Source organism: Leptodactylus fuscus, chromosome 2, assembly GCF_031893055.1.
Source record: "Leptodactylus fuscus isolate aLepFus1 chromosome 2, aLepFus1.hap2, whole genome shotgun sequence".
In the NCBI taxonomy this organism is placed as follows: Eukaryota; Metazoa; Chordata; class Amphibia; order Anura; family Leptodactylidae; genus Leptodactylus; species Leptodactylus fuscus.
The window spans coordinates 44,373,247-44,394,961 of NC_134266.1; the positions used below are offsets into that span (position 1 = coordinate 44,373,247).

The following is a 21,715-nucleotide window of genomic DNA, read 5'->3' on the forward strand; positions in this document are numbered from 1 at the left end:
ACCACCATGCACAAGACATTGCTTAGGTTTTAGAGAACTCCAGTTCCTTGCTATTAATGACTTATCCTCAGGGTCATCATCATCATCATAATCAATAAGAGATCAGTGTGGATCCAATGCTTAGGGCCCCTGCTTAAAACGGGATTCTAATGATAGAATCCCTTTAAGATAGGGATCGGTGGTGTCCAGATCCCTACAGATCAACTGTTTCTTGGAGCACCATATTCTTTCTGATTCAGAGCTCTGTTACTATTGAGTTATTTCTATTGCCTAAACCCAGTTAGATCACAGACTTATGGTTTTGGGGATATTGTCACTCCTTAGGGAGAGACCACCATATAGGTGTGTGGAGACTTGTTACGCCTTTAGCACTCCACTTTGCAAGGAACTATGGGAAGAATATGCAAATCTGCCTTCCATGATGTAATTAGGAAGACAGTTTGCTGCCTCAGTATTGCAAACCAATAGAGGGCGCTCACTGGAATGTGCAATATCCCCATAACCCTGTCTAAGCCTCTCACCTCTACCAGGTTATAGTCCTCTCTACATCGGGCTGAAGAGATCCAAGTAGATCGAAACAGCTGTCCTCGATTGAGAGACTATACCTGGTAATAATCCCAGCGTCATTGCAAAACAAAGGCCTCTTGGAAGGTCGGGCATGATGCTAAAGGGAGCAGCCATTATTGGGTTATTTCACTGGAATCCTGTCATAAGACAGGCTTGCACATTCCAGTGAGCGCCCTCTATTGGTTTGCAATACTGAGGCAGCAAACTGTCTTCCTAATTACATCATGGAAGGCAGATTTGCATATTCTTCCCATAGACTTATGGTTTGGTATTCAATGAAAACTCCCCCCCCCCCCAAAAAAAAAAAAAAAAAAAAAAAAAAACATCTCTTTGAGAAGGCCAAGATATCCTTGGCGTTCTGCTGTTCATGTTTTGCTATTATATAGCAGTCACCACTAGTGTGAGACTATTTAGGGGACCACTACCTGGGTATTCTCCACAATACATACAGAATCTCTCTATGGAAGTTAATGGGTAAAACCAGTTATCCCTAAAGTATTATACAAACAACTGTGTTTATAAGCTCCTAAATAGCTGGATCTCTAAAGTACTGAGCTGACAGATTTATGTTACTTCACTACTGTAGAGATCTGGCTGTTCAGGAACTCTCTGCATCATAATACACTATGTTCCTTTGGACATGGCTGTGATCACTCTGGGAAATATGGTTCACATATGGACCATGCATCCTGGTTGGAAGACATATGGTCACATAGAAGTACTACTAATACTATCCTGCACATATGGATGTAGCACAGCACTACTAATCTTACCTTGCATATTGTATATGAGTACATCACAGTACTACTTCACTTATCCTATATATTGTGTACTAGCCCCTGCCCGCGACTTTGTGTGTTGTTGGTGTCAATAACCCGCCTATATTCAGCAAATTGCTGCCGTCGATGGTTTGCCTGCTCCAGCGTTTCGGCAACTTTCATGCTGTCCTGATGCTGAACTCGTTCCTCGCGCCATGCCTGTCATTGTTCCGGCATCTCAGAATCTCGCTGGGATGCCATATAATGAGTGTGTTGTTGGCATCGATGATCCCCCTCAGCTTCGCTTGAGGAGAACTCTGTGACTTCTGGCTACCTACATAGCTCTCATTGTTTTAGAATTATGGGACAAATTAGATTTTCTTTTTACAGGCATGTTAAAGAGGACCTTTCACCACTTTTGGGCACATGCAGTGTTATATACTGCCGGGAAGCTGACAGTGCGCTGAGTTCAGCGCACTGTCGGCTTTCCCGATCCGTGCCCGGTGTAAAGAGCTTACGGTGCCGGTACCGTAGTGCTCTATGGTCAGAAGGGCGTTTCTGACCATTAGCCAGGAACGTCCTTCTGCCTCGCGGCGCCAATCGCGCTGTGCTGTGGAGCGGGGAGGAACTCCCCCCTCCCTCTCCTGATAATACTCGTCTATGGACGAGCTGTGTGAGCAGAGGGAGGGGGGTGTTCCTCCCCGCTCCACAGCACAGCGCGATTGGCGCCGCGAGGCAGAAGGACGTTCCTGGCTAATGGTCAGAAACGCCCTTCTGACCATAGAGCACTACGGCACCGGCACCGTAAGCTCTTTACACCGGGCACGGATCGGGAAAGCCGACAGTGCGCTGAACTCAGCGCACTGTCAGCTTCCCGGCAGTATATAACACTGCATGTGCCCAGATATGGTGAAAGGTCCTCTTTAAGATAGGCAAACTGCCAATTTGGATTAAAGGTGTTTTTGCATCCAGTGTTTCAGCACTGGCTGGAGCAGATCAGATAATATGCAAATGCATGTATACAATGGAGTCAGTGTTATCTGTGTGTTTACATAGAGAGATAACAGACCTGGCTTTATCAGAACCTGAGATAAGCTGCTGCAAGAGCAGTGTAATATAGTATGTGAACATAAATTCGTAACAGTCGTGAAACCATGTCATTTACTGGGATAAAAAGTATCCTATGTGTTAATCGATTACATATCGAATCGGTTACAAACTATCTATGTGCCAAATTTCATCTAAATCCGTTCAGCCTGTTTTGCGTGATCAGGGAACAAATATCCAAACATCCAAACTTTCACATTTATAATATTAGTAAGATGGGCAAAGCACAGCCCAGTACTACTGCACTTATCCTGCATAATGTATATGGGCACAGCACAGTACCACTCCTCTAATATATATTAAATGGGCACAGCACTATTTTTCTTAGGGTGGTTTCACAACATGGTATTACTCACCAGGACAGAGTAGAGGATACAAATAGAAGAATTTCCTTTTGGTTCTGTCATCATTGACTTCAATGTTCAAATAAAAATGGAAGAATCTTTTCATCAGCTTTACTTTTTTTTAGACCGGGGCTCCACATCACACGGTGTAAACGCCACAGCTTTGCTGCAACCTAAATGCTGTGGCACTAACCATAGCATTTTACAATCCCTGCAAAGTGGATGGGATTAGCTATATTGCAGAAAAATACGTGCAGCGGAAATGCTACGATTTCTAAAACCGTCGCGTTTTTGGAAATCGCAGCATGTCAAACACTGGCGGTTTCCCTATAGGTATAACTGAAGCAGAAAGTGTTTTCTTTTGTGTACTTTCTGTAAAAAGTGCTGCGAGAAATCCCACGTTGTATTTCTGACTCTGTTTTTCCTGCAGTTCTTTTTCACTGCTTCCTGATACATTGGGCCTTAGCTTTAGGCATCAAAAAATACAATATGGTGTTTTTGTCCATCTAAAAAATTGAAAGCTGACAGATGGGACTCACAGTGAGACTGGTTCTGGTACTATATGTATGCAGTAACTCTGGTTCTGGTACTATATGTATGCAGTAACTCTGGTTCTGGTACTATATGTATGCAGTAACTCTGGTTCTGGTACTATATGTATGCAGTAACTCTGGTTCTGGTACTGTGTGAATGCAGTAACTCGGGTTCTGGTACTATATGTATGCAGTAACTCTGGTTCTGGTACTATATGTATGCAGTAACTCTGGTTCTGGTACTATATGTATGCAGTAACTCTGGTTCTGGTACTGTGTGAATGCAGTAACTCGGGTTCTGGTACTATATGTATGCAGTAACTCTGGTTCTGGTACTATATGTATGCAGTAACTCTGGTTCTGGTACTGTGTGAATGCAGTAACTCTGGTTCTGGATCTATATGTATGCAGTAACTCTGGTTCTGGTACTATATGTATGCAGTAACTCTGGTTCTGGTACTATATGAATGCAGTAACTCTGGTTCTGGTACTATATGTATGCAGTAACTCTGGTTCTGGTACTGTATGAATGCAGTAACTCTGGTTCTGGTACTGTATGTATGCAGTAACTCTGGTTCTGGTACTATATGTATGCAGTAACTCTGGTTCTGGTACTGTATGAATGCAATAACTCTGGTTCTGGTACTATATGTATGCAGTAACTCTGGTTCTGGTACTGTATGAATGCAATAACTCTGGTTCTGGTACTATATGTATGCAGTAACTCTGGTTCTGGTAGTATATGTATGCAGTAACTCTGGTTCTGGTACTGTATGAATGCAGTAACTATGGTGCTGGTACTATAGGAATGCAGTAACTCTGGTTCGGATACTATATGTATGCAGTAACTCTGGTTCTGGTACTGTATGAATGCAGTAACTCTGGTTCTGGTACTTTATGTATGCAATAACTGGTTCTGGTACTATATGTATGCAGTAACTCTGGTTCTGGTACTATATGTATGCAGTAACTCTGGTTCTGGTACTGTATGAATTCAGTAACTCTAGTTCTGGTACTATATGTATGCAGTAACTCTGGTTCTGGTACTATATGAATGCAGTAACTCTGGTTCTGGTACTATATGAATGTAGTAACTCTGGTTCTGGTACTGTATGAATGCAGTAACTCTGGTTCTGGTACTGTATGTATGCAGTAACTCTGGTTCTGGTACTATATGTATGCAGTAACTCTGGTTCTGGTACTGTATGAATGCAATAACTCTGGTTCTGGTACTATATGTATGCAGTAACTCTGGTTCTGGTACTGTATGAATGCAATAACTCTGGTTCTGGTACTATATGTATGCAGTAACTCTGGTTCTGGTAGTATATGTATGCAGTAACTCTGGTTCTGGTACTGTATGAATGCAGTAACTATGGTGCTGGTACTATAGGAATGCAGTAACTCTGGTTCGGATACTATATGTATGCAGTAACTCTGGTTCTGGTACTGTATGAATGCAGTAACTCTGGTTCTGGTACTTTATGTATGCAATAACTGGTTCTGGTACTATATGTATGCAGTAACTTTGGTTCTGGTACTGTATGAATGCAATAACTCTGGTTCTGGTACTATATGTATGCAGTAACTCTGGTTCTGGTACTGTATGAATGCAATAACTCTGGTTCTGGTGATTCTGGTGCCTATTCAAACAAAGTGTCAGATAATGATAATAACTTTAGACAGGTGGGCCGTCCATCAGCTTCATTCTGTCTAGGCCTTTTCTAGCCTTTATCTGCCCTTGTTCAGATATCAAGTTTTCTGCGCAGTAATACAGATATAATCTTTTATTTGAGCCTCTGTAAATACCCAAGCTTCAGTCTATCAGCTTTCACAATCCTTCATCACAGTGTTGCGCCGTCTCAGATGTAATAATATATGTGGGAAAATAAACTACAAATGTGCGTGAAATGTTCAGTATTACGGTATAATTTGGCAGGAATGTGAAAGGATTTATTTCCACCTTTGTTTCAGGTTCTGGGAATATAAATTGCCTTCAGTTCGTGTTATTATAATGAAATCATTACATGTATAAAAATATATCGGTTACACGAGTAGCGTAATTGGTAGAGTAACAAGCGCTTTACTGCGGATTATGGCCATGTTAACAGTCACTGAGGAGCTCCTTATATAAGCATGAGGTGTTATACTAAGTTAATGGAACTCATCTTGATTATATTATATCTCTGGGGGTTTCATGACTTTAAACCATCCAAGATGTATAGTACAGATTGTATATTTACTGCTCACTACTGTATATGTCATATATGTACTTCTTACTACTACAATGATATACTGATCACTACTGTATATTTCATATATTTACTGATCACTACTGTATTTGCCAAATATGTACCGCTCACTACTGTATATGCCATATATGTACTGCTCACTACTGTATATGCCCTATATGTACTGCTCACTACTGTATATACTATACATGTACTGTTCCCGACTGACTGCAAAGAATGTCCTTCCATGTTACTATATGAAATTACTAGACCATTGACCCATTTCTTGCTAGTCAAACATTTGGTTTGTCCAAAGCTAGAATTCCAGCCATCAGGTCCAGATCAGAAGAGTCTAAAATTGGTTGTATAGCTTAGATATCAGTCAACCACTTGTCTGGCCAGTTACTACAGATTTGCCCACACTTCTAAGGCCATTCCCATCTGGGCAAATCATTGTCCAGATGGGAATAACTACTTCCTGTCCTGAGCCCTATGCCTGAGCTCTTCTACACCGTTCCTGTAGCTCCTATAGAGAAGAATGGACGCTACACACTTTTCTTGGCCTCACAGTTACTAAAACAGTGTAGTTGCTTCCATATCTCTCAATCTCCTCTAACAAGGCACAACTGTTTCTGTAGGTCCCACCCTAGGGGCCGGGACTTAGCAGTATTAAAACTTTGAAACTCTGCAGTTCACAGAACAAAGCCACTTTTTTTTTTTAAGGCCCTAAAACTGTGCCAACATTACACCCAGTGAGAAAAAAATGTGGGAGTGCCACTAAAAAAAGTGTATGGGAGGCGTCTATCACAAAGCCCAACTCAATAGAGAATAGGCTCCCGACTCTTCCCAGACCTCTGGACCAAAAGGCACCATGAGACCTGAGGCTTACAACTGCCTTCTGCCGGAGCAGGGAGGGTTACTTTCATTGGTTTCCTTATGGGCTCTCGCCCCAACGAGTACTTCCAGATCCTGCAACTACTGTATATCCACCTCCACATAAGTAGAGGTGAACCTGGTAGCAAGGAGGAGGGAACCTGATGGCCACACGCTCCTTCCCCTAGACGTAACTGTTCATCCTCACAGAGGCACAGTGATAAAAGGTGACAGACAGTGATACACATAAAAAATAATAAATAGGGGGATAGAGTGCCAGTGAAGGCCTGGTCTATCTGCCGAATCTATAAAAATGTTGGTGGCAGACGTGTTGGTAGCAGACATATCAGATCATTTCATGACACAATTGGAAATCCATTGAGAAACAGCATTGGGTCAGCAGGTCTGTGTCCTCATAGGGATGTCCTTGTGCCTCATAGTGATTTATAGAGAAGTATAAAAGACAACTGGAGCAGATTTATTGTTTTACAGTTTTGTGTTGTACAAAGAAATATTGTGACTTTTTTACTTTTGTGCCTCCTCGCCACATTCCTGAAAATCGCATGGTGGGGATGGGCAGTTGGCGGAGCCATTTGTGTCACAACATTTATAATCATGTACGCCAAAAATCTGGTGTAAATGGGAAATGTGAGCTGGAATACATTTCCCTTCCAATGCACAGCCCGGCAGAGGGTGCATCTACAGAGCACGGCCTGGTCATGAGTAACACAATACTTCATAAAGCTGCCCCGACGGTTTCCACCAGTAAGAGTCAGACCATGTAGAGAGCACACATAGAGAAAAACGTGTGTGGCTGCCAGACAGGACAGGTGCCATAGGATAGCTAGCAGAATGGGTGAGTGCCACTAGCAATAAAGGTGCCCCGACCCCAGTACTTAGATATGGCTGCAGTGGAGAAAAAAAATACTGACAAAATGCAGCTAAAAGTGGTTGAACCTTGTAGAGAATTGAATGATTGAGACTGAATGTACGTGCCTGATACCTGACTGTGAAGTATATCTGCCACTGGCGTAGAAGGTGAAGTAGCATCACAGGACAGAAGTGGTAGCCTTGAATATGCAATAAATTTATCATCAAATTTCATGTTACATTAAAAGGGTTTTCTGGGAAAATTTTATTATTTATTTATTTTTAAAAAGGCATTTTAGTACATTAATGGGTTAATAATTGCACCAAAATACCTTTAGCAGTGTTTTGAGTGATTTCTGGCTATCTCTGGGACCTCCTGACATCCCCTACATTTGTTTACATTCTTCCCACTAGCTTTCTGCTGTCCTAGTCTACAACTCCCATGATTCTCCTCCCTGTTTCCCTAGCTAGCCCATGGACTACTTGACCTATCTACCTACCTACCTCACTAAGCCCCAATCCCCCCATAATCATACCTACCTGTCTTCTGTGTCCTGGAGATCAGCGTCTTCGGTCCTGGCGGCTTCTTCTTCTCTGGACTTCTTGCGCATGCGTGGTATGTTCTTTTCGCTTTTGCCGGCGTCTGTACAATAAAGCTCTATTGTGCAGGCGCAAGCAGAAGTGGAGGAAGTGCCAGAACAACGAAGATGGGTAAGTATTGAGATGCGATATGCGTGAGCTGATTTTTTCCCATAGGAATGCATTGACCAGCGTTGATTGGCCAAATGCCATACAGAGTACAGCATTTGGCCAATCAACGCTGGTTCTGCCGGAGGCTCGTCTGTGAGGAGGCGGAGTCTAAAATCGGACCAGAATGGAGACTGCTGTGGACCAATCTTAGACTCCACCTCCTTCGGCAGAACCAGCGTTGATTGGCCGAATGCTGTACTCTGTATGTCATTCGGCCAATCAACGCTGGTCAATGCATTCCTATGCTGAGATGTAGCAGTGCTGGCAGTGCGCTCAGCTCGGCTACTCTGGAGATGAGCCATGCTGAGTGCACGGCCAACACTGTTACACCGGAGATAAAGCAGTGCTGGCCGTGCGCTCAGCTCCGCTACTCCAGAGATAAGCCGAGCTGAGCGCACGGCCAGCACTGCTACACCGGAAAATGAGTCTGCAGCAGGGTTCAGCAGTTCTCCAGTGTAGCAGCTGTTCTCCGGTGTAGCATTGCTGTCCATGCACTCAGCTTGGCTGTATCTCCGGAGTAGCCGAGCTGAGCGCACGGCCAGCTCTGCTTCATCTCCAGTGTAGCAGTGCTGGCCGTGCGCTCATCTCGGCTACATCTCCGGAGTAGTCAAGCTGAGCGCACGGCCAGCACAGCTACATCTCGGTATAGGAATGCAATGACCAGCGTTGATTGGCCGAATGCCATACAGAGTACAGCATTCGGCCAATCAACGCTGGTTCTGCCGGAGGAGGCGGAGTCTAAGATCGGTCCACAGCAGTCTCCATTCTGGTCCGATCTTAGACTTCGCCTCTTCACAGATGAGCCTCCAGCAGAACCAGCATTGATTGGCCGAATGTTGTACTCTGTATGGCATTCGGCCAATCAATGCTGGTCAATGCATTCCTATGGGAAAAAGTCAGCTCCCTCATATCGCAAGCTGACAGGGATCCCGACTAGATAGAGCCCCAAAGAGCTGGGTGAGTGACATCCCCACCTAAATAAAGGTAATCACTAACTAACCCTGCCTGTACATCTGTCCCTGTCTCACAATCACATAGTTCACAGTCTCATATGAACCGGATAGTAAATCCACTATTCGTATAAATCAGAGGTCACCTAAATTAGTCAGCCAATTACTTTTTCTGATTTTTTTTCGATGCCTCCGTTGCCATAGTTCCTGTCCCACCTCCCCTGAGCAGTTATTGGTGCAAAAAAGCACCAGGGAAGGTGGGAGGGGAATCGAATTTTTAGTGAGTTTGCCACCTGGTGTTCGACTCGAATCGAACATCTCGAACAGCCTGATATCCGATCAAACATGTACTCAATTGAACGCTGTTCGCTCATCTCTAGTAAATATGTGAGGGACGGGAGTGGGGAGTTTTGGAACATCACTGGATCATCACTGGATCATCAGAAAATGTGTCTGGGGTGGTCACGTGACTGCCCCAGGTATATAGGTCAATATAATTCTTTTTTTTAAAAAAATAAAGTCAATTAGAAATTAGGTGGGGGGAGGAGGTTTACTTCAGGGATCGAGTTTCAAATTATCCCCGACAAACCCTTTAAGACTCCAGCAAAGCTAACTAAGAAAACTAAAAATTCCCGTCATGATAATTCTCCTCCATGAAGTGAAATTTCCGCTCATGTTCCACAGGGCCAATAAATAATAGAGCATTATGTACAGTAGATTGATTCTATATGTAATCTATTAGCGTTTAAAGATGGACATATCATGTTACCGGTATAATAGCGACTGGTAAGTGTGTACTGAGGTCTATGCTGTCCGGCTTATTGGGCTTTTAATGTCTTGGCCCAAATACATCTTAGTATATATAATTTAGAACGGCAGGAGGTGATATCATTAGCTATATTTAATATACATGGAAATCTGGAAAAGTGGCAATTTTAATGCTTCCACTTATAAAACTTTTTCAGTATTTTACATAATTTAATGTCAGACCAATTGGAACAGACACTTTGGCTCCAAGCTCAATTCTGGTCTTGGCTTCTATGAGCAGAAAAAGTAAAATTATCAGAGGAATAATGTTAAATGGCCATATTCCAAAATAATTCTTTTATGAAGTTAAAGATGTCGAAGTCTCGGCTTTACAGTCCTCCCTCTTAAACCACTTTGTAAGTTAAATAAAAAGATTAGGAAACAAGTGCCGGTCAGATAGTTTCTACATAGAAATTTAGATGATCTCAGCTATTATGGGAAAATGGAAGATTTAGTTAAAAAATATTCCATGTGAAACCATTTTAATGGTGAATTAGGAATATGAAAATATAGGGACGAATTCTATTGGTTTTAGAGAGAAATTCAGAGAAATTTAGATTCTATACTTTGGATACGATGATCCCAACAAATTTGATAAATGAAGTAGACAGTTGTAGCGAGGTTTAACTTGGATCTGATAACTTGCTGCACAAGCCTTTCAATTTCCAAATTAGTCAAGTTAAAGAATGTTATGTTATTAAGTATCAAGTTAAAAGGGTTGTCCAGGCAAGAATTGGACAACCTTTTTTTTTTTTTTTTTTTTTTTTCATGTAGATTGTGAACCCGATATAGGGATCACAATGTACTTTTTTTTCTCCTATCAGTATGTCTTATGTAGAAAGAGAGGAAATCCATACAAACATGGAGAGAACATACAAACTCCTTGCAGATGTTGTTCCTGGTGGATTTGAACCCAGGACCCCAGCGCTGCAAGGCTGCAGTGCTAACTAGAGATGAGTGAACAGTAAAATGTTCGAGGTTCGATATTCGTTTCGAGTAGCCCCTCAATATTCGACTACTTGAATCGAATATCGAACCCTATTATAGTCTATGGGGGGAAAATGCTCGTTTCAGGGGTAGGCAACGTTCGATCAAATTATACTTACCAAGTCCACGAGTGAGGGTCGGGCTGGATCCTCCGAGAAGTCTTCTCTGTGTAGCGTCCCCGCGGCATCTTCCGGCTCTTCATTCACTCTGCCAGGCATCGAGCCTGGGCAGAGCCGACTGCGCATGCCCGCACTACAAGCAGACATGCGCAGTCGGCTCTGCCCAGGCCCGATGCCTGGCAGAGTGAATTCAGAGCCGGAAGACGCCGCGGGGAAGCTGCACGGAGAAGACTTCTAAAGGTAGGAGAAGAACCAGCGTTGATTGGCCGACTGTATAGCATTCGACCAATCAATGCTGGTTCTTTATTGAATTTTTACATTCGAACAGCGAGTGGTACTCGATCGAGTACGAGAATTTCGAATACCGTAGTATTCAATCGAATACCTACTTGATCGAGTACTACTCGCTCATCTCTAGTGCTAACCACTGAGCTACCGTGTTGCCTCAAAAAATGGACAACCCTTTTAAAGTTTAAAAAAAAGCTGGGGGAAGTGGAAAAAAAAAATTGTATACTCACCTGTCCCCATTGCGAAGGTGTCCTCCAGTGTCTCCTGTTTCATCTGCTCCGGCGGCGGCGTCTGGCATTGTGCTGAAGTCGCTGATTGACCTCAGCAGTTGTGTGACCGCTGAGGCCAATCAGCAAAGGGCTTGAATATCACTCCCTGTGACATCATGGTTCCTCTTGCTGAGGCCGCTGATTCACCTCAGAGGTCGGATCTGTGCTGTAACCCTCTCGCTCGTTCGATTTAACCTCACTTGATTTTTTCTTGTGGGGACATGTCAAGTCTGTTGTGTACGCAACGCCTGTGCCAACCTGTGAAGAGCTCGTGAACCGCATCCAGGCTGCGTTCATCGTGGTGAGGGCCAATGCCAGGAGCCTGTGAACAAGTGTGTCAATGCACTGCTTGCATCAAGGCAGGCGGCCAGCACTTCAAGCAATTCTTGTAAATAAGTAACAGTGATTAAACTGATTTCCCATTAAGGCGCTTTCTCGTCTTCGTTTCTCCTTTCACATGGCGTAGCGAGGGATAAGAAACAGACATCTCGGTCTACCTGTAGGGCCCCAATGGTGCATTTCCGGTCACATGTTCATTAATAAAAAAAAAAAGCTTCATATAAAGTCCACCCTTTCATTTTGTGTACTTACTTTCCGGATACCCTGTATCTACAGTACTGTGCAAAAGTTTTAGGCAAACATAGAAAAAAATGCTGCAAACTAAGAATGCTTTCAAAAATAGAAGTATGCGGAGTGGATGGGATTCTAGCGGAAAAAAAATGGCGAAAAATGCGTGCAGCACAAATGCTGGGATTTCTAAAAACTTTGCAGCTTTGGAAATCGCATCATGTCAATTATACTTACAGAAACGCTGGTGGTTTCCTTATAGGTATAATGGAGGCAGAATGTCCGCGGAGGAAACCACTGTGGACTTTCCGTGAAAAGGGCTGCGGAAAAAACACATGCGTTTCCACCACAGTTTTTCCCGCAGCGCTTTTCGCAGTGGCTCGCTATGTGGTGTCTTAGCCTTAGTATTAGAGATGAGCGAACAGTAAAATGTTCGAGATTCGATATTCGTTTCGAGTAGCCCCTCAATATTCGACTACTCGAATCGAATATCGAACCCTATTATAGTCTATGGGGGGAAAATTCTCGTTTCAGGGGTAGGCAAAATTCGATACAATTATACTTACCAAGTCCACGAGTGAGGGTCGGGCTGGATCCTCCGAGAAGTCTTCTCCGTGCAACGGCATCTTCTGGCTCTTCATTCACTCTGCCAGGCATCGGGCCTGGGCAGAGCCGACTGCGCATGCTCGCACTACAAGTGGACATGCGCAGTCGGCTATGCCAAGGCATGATGCCTGGCAGAGTGAATTCAGAGCCGGAAGACGCCGCGGGGAAGCTGCACGGAGAAGACTTCTAAAGGAAGGAGAAGAACCAGCGTTGATTGGCCGACTGTATAGCATTCGGCCAATCAATGCTGGTTCTGCATCGAACTTTTACATTCGAACAGCGAGTGGTACTCGATCGAGTACAAGTATTTCGAATACCGTAGTATTCGATCGAATACCTACTCGATCGAATACTACTCGCTCATCTCTACTTAGTATGGGTTTTTTTTGGAAGCATTCTTAATTTACAGCATTTTTCCATACCTGCCTAAAACTTTGCATAAACCTGTATATATGCAAGTACATATGTAAACATATATGATGATAGATAGATGATGGATGGATGGATGGATGGATAGATAGATAGATAGATAGATAGATAGATAGGTAGACTGGATTTAATGACACATTTAGGAAGCCTAGTAGCTGCCAATACATTCAGTACAACCATAGAAAACTAAATTTGTGCATTAACTGAGAAATGCAACGGCACAATGGACATTTAATAAAGCGAAGCGAAGGATTTGGATTAACTTGTAGTACATTGAAGTCTCTGCTGTCAGATCTTCATCTGTGTGTAATATGCTTTAGATGCCTGTCAATATTATATTGTGTTCTGCCAAGAAATCTCCTATTATCTCTTGGTGACAAAATATTTTGGAAAATGAACTTTTCATAATTGTCTCCTGGCAACAGTTTGTTATGGATTATGGCGCTGCTGCTCTTCATACTGACTGCATATTCATAGGAATTGCATTTCCAGAATATGTAATAGATAGAGGACAATTTCCCAGTAAATGGCTCTATGTCAGCTGTCTATTTAGGTAGAATAATAGGAGCCTGCTGTCATATTAGAGGCAATGCTATTATCCTCATTGAGCATTCCAATCCCATGATGTGAATGGATACACAGCTGTCATTCAAAAGACTATAACTATGAAATTCATATCACTAGTCTGTTCCATCATTGCTACCACTACTACAACTACTACTGCACTATGACTGCACCTATAGTACTTCTATCAGTGGTAACAGCAGCATGTTATTGTAAGGTTATGCTCACGCTACGCTTGTTAGTGTCCATTACTGTCATCCATCACAGGATCACATCCATCTAATGTGTATCAATTGCTCAGCCAAAGTTCCTTTGACATACACTGGTGGAAGGAAGGATTGGACATGTTCAATTTCAACATGTCTGATTCTTTGTTTTGATAAGCCCCTATCATAGACCCGCTGAAGCCACTTATTCCTCAATCTCCTTTGACCATACATCGACTCTTATCTCTGCTTAAACCCCTTCTGTCAACAGTCTAAAAGATTTCATTTTATTCCGTTGAGTCTTTGGACTTAAAACGCTAAATTCTTTAGTAATAATCCTGTTTTTTTGTTGGTCTCATGTGATGGTTTGATTAATTCATATGGCGATTTCCACCAGGCATAACGTGTTATGGTGATGTCTTGTCCACCGTCACCGGGCGTGATTGGCAGCTATTCTGTCATATGGATACATTTTGGAAAAGAAAATACTTTCAATGTCAAACTCTTTTTTTGTTGTATAATTCGATTCAGTCAATGCATGTCATAATAATACAACTTAATATCCTAATAGCGGATAATAAGTCAATTGCTTTTCAGACATCAGGATTAATAAAAGGCATTATACTGTCAGAAATCAGATCTTATTTTTGTTACATGTGGTTTATCCTATAGGCAATATTGTTCTGCTCTAAATACTCTGTTATTATTATATGTATTATATCTTAAGGGTAGAGATTTCCATGTTAATGCTGTTGTATTGACAAATTATATGAAACAGGAGTTTGAACAAGACAAACTTATTATTAATATTACTCTTCAGTATCTAAAGGCAGGAGAGATAAAGGAGTTGTCCAGGACTATGATATTGATTGCTGTGGCCTCTTCACTACTTGCCAAACACAGCGCTGTACACTGTAATGTGTCTGTGCTTAGTATTGCAGATTAGCCAAAATAATTTCAATGGAACTGAACTGCAGCATGGTCATGTGAACAATGGATGTGAAGTCACTGGCCTGAGTGGAGCAACAGGAATTGGGGAAGCAGAATATGATAGAGAGAAGCTGAACTATGTGATATATAGGTTATATGATAGAGGAGAGAAGCTGGGCTGTGTGATATATAGGGTTATATGATAGAGGAGAGAAGCTGAGCTCTGTGATATATAGGGTTATATGATAGAGGAGAGAAGCTGAGCTCTGTGATATATAGGGTTATATGATAGAGGAGAGAAGCTGGGCTGTGTGATATATAGGGTTATATGATAGAGGAGAGAAGCTGAGCTCTGTGATATATAGGGTTATATGATAGAGGAGAGAAGCTGAGCTCTGTGATATATAGGGTTATATGATAGAGGAGAGAAGCTGAGCTCTGTGATATATAGGATTATATGATAGAGGAGAGAAGCTGAGCTCTGTGATATATAGGGCTATATGATAGAAGAGAGAAGCTGAGCTCTGTGATATATAGGGTTATATGATAGAGGAGAGAAGCTGAGCTCTGTGATATATAGGGTTATATGATAGAGGAGAGAAGCTGAGCTCTATGATATATAGGTTATATGATAGAGGAGAGAAGTTGAGCTCTGTGATACATAGGGTTATATGATAGAGGAGAGAAGCTGAGCTCTGTGATACATAGGGTTATATGATAGAGGAGAGAGAAGCTGAGCTCTGTGATATATAGGGTTATATGATAGAGGAGAGAAGCTGAGCTCTGGATATATAGAGTTATATGATAGAGGAGAGAAGCTGAGCTCTGTGATATATAGGGTTATATGATAGAGAGAGAGAAGCTGAGCTCTGTGATATATAGGGTTATATGATAGAGGAGAGAAGCTGACGTCTGCAATATATAGGATTATATGATAGGGAGAAGATGAGCTCAGTGGTATATATGTCTATAGAATAGAGGGTGAGACGCTGATCTATGTGATATCTAGGCAGTGGTGAACCTAGCCTCTCTGCTGCCTGAGACGGATGATCAAATGACACCCCCTTCCCCCCGGACTGCCAGACTTAATACCACCCCAGGTAGGGGGGGGGGGGGGGGTGCTAACATTACAGTGAATACAATGCAGTAATATTTTGTGCAGTAATGCTTGCATGAGACGTCTTCCCACATTTCCCATCTCCTCCCTTTGGACCTCCATGACCATTTCTTCCAGCTGTGACTTGACTCTGTAAAGTTTGCAACACAGTCATCTTGGCCTCCTCACCCAACCCCCATATATATATATATACTATGTCCCACAGCAGCCCCTGCAGCCTATTTTATGCCCCACAGTGGCACAATAGACTGTACGGCATAATAGAGGTTGCAGGGGACCACTGTGGGGCATAACAGAGGTTGCAGGGGCCACAGTGGACCCTGCAACCTCTATTATGTTCCACAGTTGCCCACCCAACTCTTATGCCCCATACTGGCCCACCCATGAACAATTATCATACTCGGGAGGGGGGGGTCTATAATAATCATTATAAGTATAATAATCCGAACCCCAGGGGAGGTGAGGGAACATAATAAACAGTTTTACTCACCTCTCCAGGATCCAATGTTACTCCTAGCAGGCTTCAGTCCTGTATGGTAATGTCCCAGACAACACATGTATCTAGAATTATATGAATTACAGAATAATATTTGAGTAAAAGTAGTTTAAAGCAGAGAAAATCCTGACAGAACTCCTAGGAGAGACAGTGAAATTCCTGCTGACCCCCCACACACAGTGATTGACAGCTTTCCCTGTATTACTCTGTGTACACAAATGACTGTCAATCACTATGTGGGGAAGGGGAAAGCAGAATTCCCACCCAGCCTCTCCTAGTAGTCCTGTCAGGATTTAGGCATATGGCTATGCAATTTTTCATGGATCTAATGCCTGTGAAAAACGGCTATGTGTGTCCGTGCAAGTGCAAGTGCACGATTGTCCCTTATTCACTCCGTTCTTGAGACAGCCATCACATGGCCATTATAGAACCCATGATTTGCAATGAGTGCATTCACATGTCCGTTTTTATAGACACAGATCATGCGTGTCATTTTTTTGGACAAGAGTAAAAAATTAACATCCCAATTGGACTCGAGTGGTTTCAAGATGGACATGTGTTGGCTGTTGCAAAAATGGCTGTGATGTCTGTTTTTCAGTGTGCTGTGAATAAGCACTTAGTCGCCTTTTCATTCTGTTCCATATCATATAACCCTATATATCTCAGAACTCGGAGCACCATAAATCATCTGGTTTGGTATAATGACTTTAAGCAATCTTTTCGGGGTTAAAAGAGAATGTGTCGATTTTTGAGCTTTGCATTAGATTTACTTGGTATCCCCTATGTTAATTCACATTAGGGGAGATGTGTTCAGTATGTTCTACTCTGGGGTGAACTTGATATGTCAGTGTGTTTATTAACAGGAAGTAACATATTTTGTTTGTTGTATATCTACAGGAGCAGAAATGAAGACAGTAACCAGAATGTACCATGGGATACATTTATGGTTGTTTCCATTAATTCTCATATCCTTGAGGTTTCCACTCAGCGCTTTTTCCTGTCCTCACCCATGTGCCTGCTATGTCAACTCTGAAGTTCACTGCACTTTCCGGTCTCTAGCAACAGTACCAACAAAAATTCCCAAACATGTGGAAAGAATCAATTTAGGGTTTGTATAACACGTTTTTATTCAAGTGTAAAATTTCTATGACACGTTGTATGTATAAGAAGTTGTGCTTACAGGGGTTGTCCAGCCACTTGAATTTTTACCAAAGCTTAGAACGCTATGACATTATTGAGTAATATTTACCTCCCCAATCCCTCGCCACTGCTTTTTGGGTTGGTTTCTCTGTATCCTGACCTCCAGAGATGATTGACAGCTCTGGGCTGCAGCATTGACTTCAGAGGTGTCTGCAGCAGTTGTGTTTGTATTAAAAAATCATCGCTGGAGGCCAAAACGATGGAGAACCCTGGAGGCGGCATAGGGGTGGCGGATGAGCAATAAGATTTATATTTCTTATATTTTATAGTACTCTAAAGTTCATTTATTGTTTCAGCAAATAAAACTTACACATTGTATAACTAAAAATAATATTTTCTTTAATATATTTTCTGATTTAATAACTTGCGGTTTCCAAAGTCTGGGCTTGCTGTCCTTTATTAGAAATCTTCAATGTTTTGTCTTAGTGCATAACAATCTGCCCATGGTCCTGTGATGGACACCCAGGACTTTGTAGAAGATACAGTTCTGTAATATAACTATAGTCCTATCGCATGAACAGGACATGGTCTTCTCTGTGTCAGACAACACTAGATGAGGTCTGAATATTGGACCACAGAGATAATAGCTCCATGTTCCACCATTGTAATCCAACTCTATCAGCACCCTCTGCCCAAAACAGCATGAAAGCCCCTGTAATGTACACTACCTTGCTGATTCCAGGATGACTGGTGGAGCCCCTTGTTGCCATAGGGCCCAGTGAAGGTGAATTGTTTGATCTAGGGTTAACGCAGTCCTGCTATAGTTATTACTGCACATACTGAATCCTTTTAAAGTCATAGATTGTAAGCTCTTGCGAGTAGGGCCCTCAGTCCCATTGTGTGAAACGACTTTCTTTGTAATGTATCTTTCTGTCTGTATTTGAACCCTACAAATTGTACAGCGCTGCGGAATATGTTGGCGCTATATAAATAAAATTTATTATTATTAGTATACCATAAGTAGATGTGTGACTGTTTCTCTTTGGATGCCTTTCTCTTTTCCTTCTATATATAAACCATCCTATTCTAATTTGTTGAACGTTATTATATATTTTTCAGGTTTAACAGCATCCAGTCCATTCCTGAACATGGATTTTCTGGATTATCCAAACTAGAGATGCTTTTGATTCATAGCAATGATGTGCAAAACATTCCTAATGGGGCTTTCAAAGATTTGAGTTCCCTACAGGTAATATATTGAAATTATTTCTATTATATTAATCCTCTAACACTGTGTTTAGGATATAGATTGTGTAGGACCATACTTTATTTTTTCTAAAAAGATCTTATTCATTGAGTTTCAAGGGGTTGTCCAGTTTCAGTCAAATATTAAGAGAAAAATGTGTTTTATGATAAATTCTTTAGCAAATCCTCATGTTTTTGTTGATCTGTGCATGCAGGCATTCTTTGTGCTTAATTCCAGTGCACAAAAGTCAGTTCATGATCATGCAATCTACAGTCCATGGTTATGTGATGTACGGTCCATGGTCATGTGATGTACGGTCCATGGTCATGTGATGTACGGTCCATGGTCATGTGATGTACGGTCCATGGTCATGTGATGTACGGTCCATGGTCATGTGATGTACGGTCCATGGTCATGTGATGTACGGTCCATGGTCATGTGATGGACAAAGGTGCACAGTTCGTTACAGTCACAGCAGAATAATCAGGCATCTGCCTGGTAATGAGCTGTGCAACTGTGTGTCCATCACATGACCATGGACTGTACATCACATGACCATGGACTGTACATCACATGACCATGGACTGTATATCATATGCCAAATCTTATAGGAAAAAAGGGGTAAGGAAAAGTATATACTCAGCCTGTCCGTATTCCAAATGTTTTCTATTTCCTTAATGCCTCCTTGGAGGATCCCGCTCGGAAAAAGTCTGACGCTTCCCCTCCCTTTTTCCTACGACTCGTGTGTATTGCTGACTTTTATCTTAAGTTTTCTACAAATAAAGGAGAAGTTTTTTATTCAACATGCTCCATTGCTGCTGGATTTCTTTTACTTGTATATCATATGACCATGGACTGATTTTTAGCCACTAGAAGTAAACAAAGAAGGACAGCAAGCAGAGATGTAGAACAAAATTAGGAATAGGTACAGAAAATATATTGGAAAAATAGTACAACTTTTCATTATACAAACCATAACATCTATGTCCCAATATTGGTCTGAAACGGAACAACCCCTTTGATGTTAATAGTCAATACTGTTGCTTTCACAAATTTGGAACTTTGCTTTGAACCTCCAAAGGGCAATATCTGTATTGAGTTGATATGTTATTACAGGTTTGTGTGGGTTGGTTTCTTCCAGTTACTTTGGTTTGTTCTTCATTTCAATAAAACTATCAATGACGAGGCCCCATTGTGGACAGGGACTGGTCTGAATGTAAACCATGTTACAACTATCAAAGTCAAAGTGCCCTTTCAGCTGCCACCATTTTGGGTTTCACACATAGAGCATTTCCTTTGTCGGCATCTTATCAGCTGTGTGTGAAGGGACATGACTGAATGGCTTAGTGTAATAACCAGGACAACCTACGTCTCTGTCTTCACTGTAATAGAGAAGGATGGCTCAGCTATTGCTCTGATCAGGTGAAAACATAAAAAACATTCTCCTGTGTTTAGCGTCAAACGATAGAAATGATAGAACCCTAAAGGACATCATTATATCTCAATAAGGCGATGTTGGTATTTGATGCATGACAAATTATAATGGATTAATATTGTGAGTGAATTCATTATTTTACAGATATGTTTTTCTTGTTTTGTCTTATCCAAAGGTTTTCAAAATGAGCTACAATAAACTGAAAGTCATTACCAGCCACACGTTTCATGGACTTTTTAGTTTAACCAGATTACACGTTGACCATAACAAAGTTGAGTTTATACATCCCAATGCCTTCAATGGATTAGCTTCCTTAAGACTGCTTCATTTAGAAGGAAACTTGCTTCAGCAACTCCATGTCAACACCTTCTGCACTTTTAATTTTTTGGGCTACTTCAGACAGTCTACATTGAAGCACCTTTATCTGTCAGACAATATGATTCAGACACTTCCCTCTGGCATGATCCAAACAATGCCATTACTAGAGAACCTATATCTTCATGGCAACCCGTGGGCCTGTGATTGTCAATTAAAATGGTTACTTGAATGGGACGAACAGTCCAATGGTAAGTTTTTTTCTGAAATTTTGATATTAATACATGCATGATAACTTAAAATTCTGAATTTCACCTACCGTATATACTCGAGTATAAGCCGACCCGAATATAAGCCGAGGCCCCTAATTTTACCACAAAAAAATGGGAAAACTTATTGACTCGAGTATAAACCTAGGGCGGAAATGCAGCAGCTACTGGAAAATTTCAAAAATTAAAATGGTCGGAGTTTTTGGGTGCAGTAGTTGCTGGGTGCTGGGGAAGGGGAGAGGGTGTTTTGGTTGTCTGTCTGCCCCTTCCCTGAGCTTGAGGACTGTTTTTTCTTCCCCCACTTGGAATTCAGCCTGGCTGAATATAGGGTATCTGCAGTGCTCCTATTAACTCCTTCCCGATGGAACAGGAGCACTGCAGATCCCCTATATTCAGGAGACTGGGCACTTTCAGACACAGGGATACCTAATGTGTATGTGTTTCACAGTCATTTTCTACTTTTATATGTATTCTAGGGAAAGGAGGGATTTAGAACTTTTATATTTTTATTTTTTTTTTAAATCCTCTTTTTTTTTTTGCACTATTTTATGGGAGATTCTATACATTGATATTGTGGCTGGTCATAGACTGTCATATAACGTGTGACTACTGTATTTTTCGGACTATAAGACGCACCGGACCATAAGACGCACTAAGGTTTTAGAGGAGGAAAATAGGGAAAAAAAAAATTTTAAGGAAAAAAAATTGGTGAAATATTTAATAACCTAATAATATAATATTTCACCAATGTAAATAGAACCGGGGGCTTTCGGACACAGGGATACCAAATGTGTATGTGTTTCACAGTAATGTTTTTGTTTTATATGTATTCTAGGGATATGGGGGTGATTTGAACATATCTATCTATCTAAATCTATCTATCTATCTAAATCTATCTATCTATCTATCTATCTATTCTATCTAATCTATCTATTCTCATCC

The 21,715-nt window shown here is 41.6% G+C and overlaps 1 protein-coding gene across 1 annotated transcript in view; it reads left to right on the top strand.

Annotated features, from left to right (window-relative positions):
- Nucleotides 1–21,715, top strand: part of MXRA5 (matrix remodeling associated 5) — a 57,308-nt gene that overhangs the window by 20,145 nt on the left and 15,448 nt on the right. Inside the window, exons 2-4 of the mRNA XM_075263661.1 lie at nt 17,266–17,476; nt 18,628–18,757; nt 20,365–20,755. Coding sequence (XP_075119762.1) covers nt 17,274–17,476; nt 18,628–18,757; nt 20,365–20,755 — 724 coding nt within the window. The 5' untranslated portion in view covers nt 17,266–17,273. The remainder of the gene's footprint in view (nt 1–17,265; nt 17,477–18,627; nt 18,758–20,364; nt 20,756–21,715) is intronic.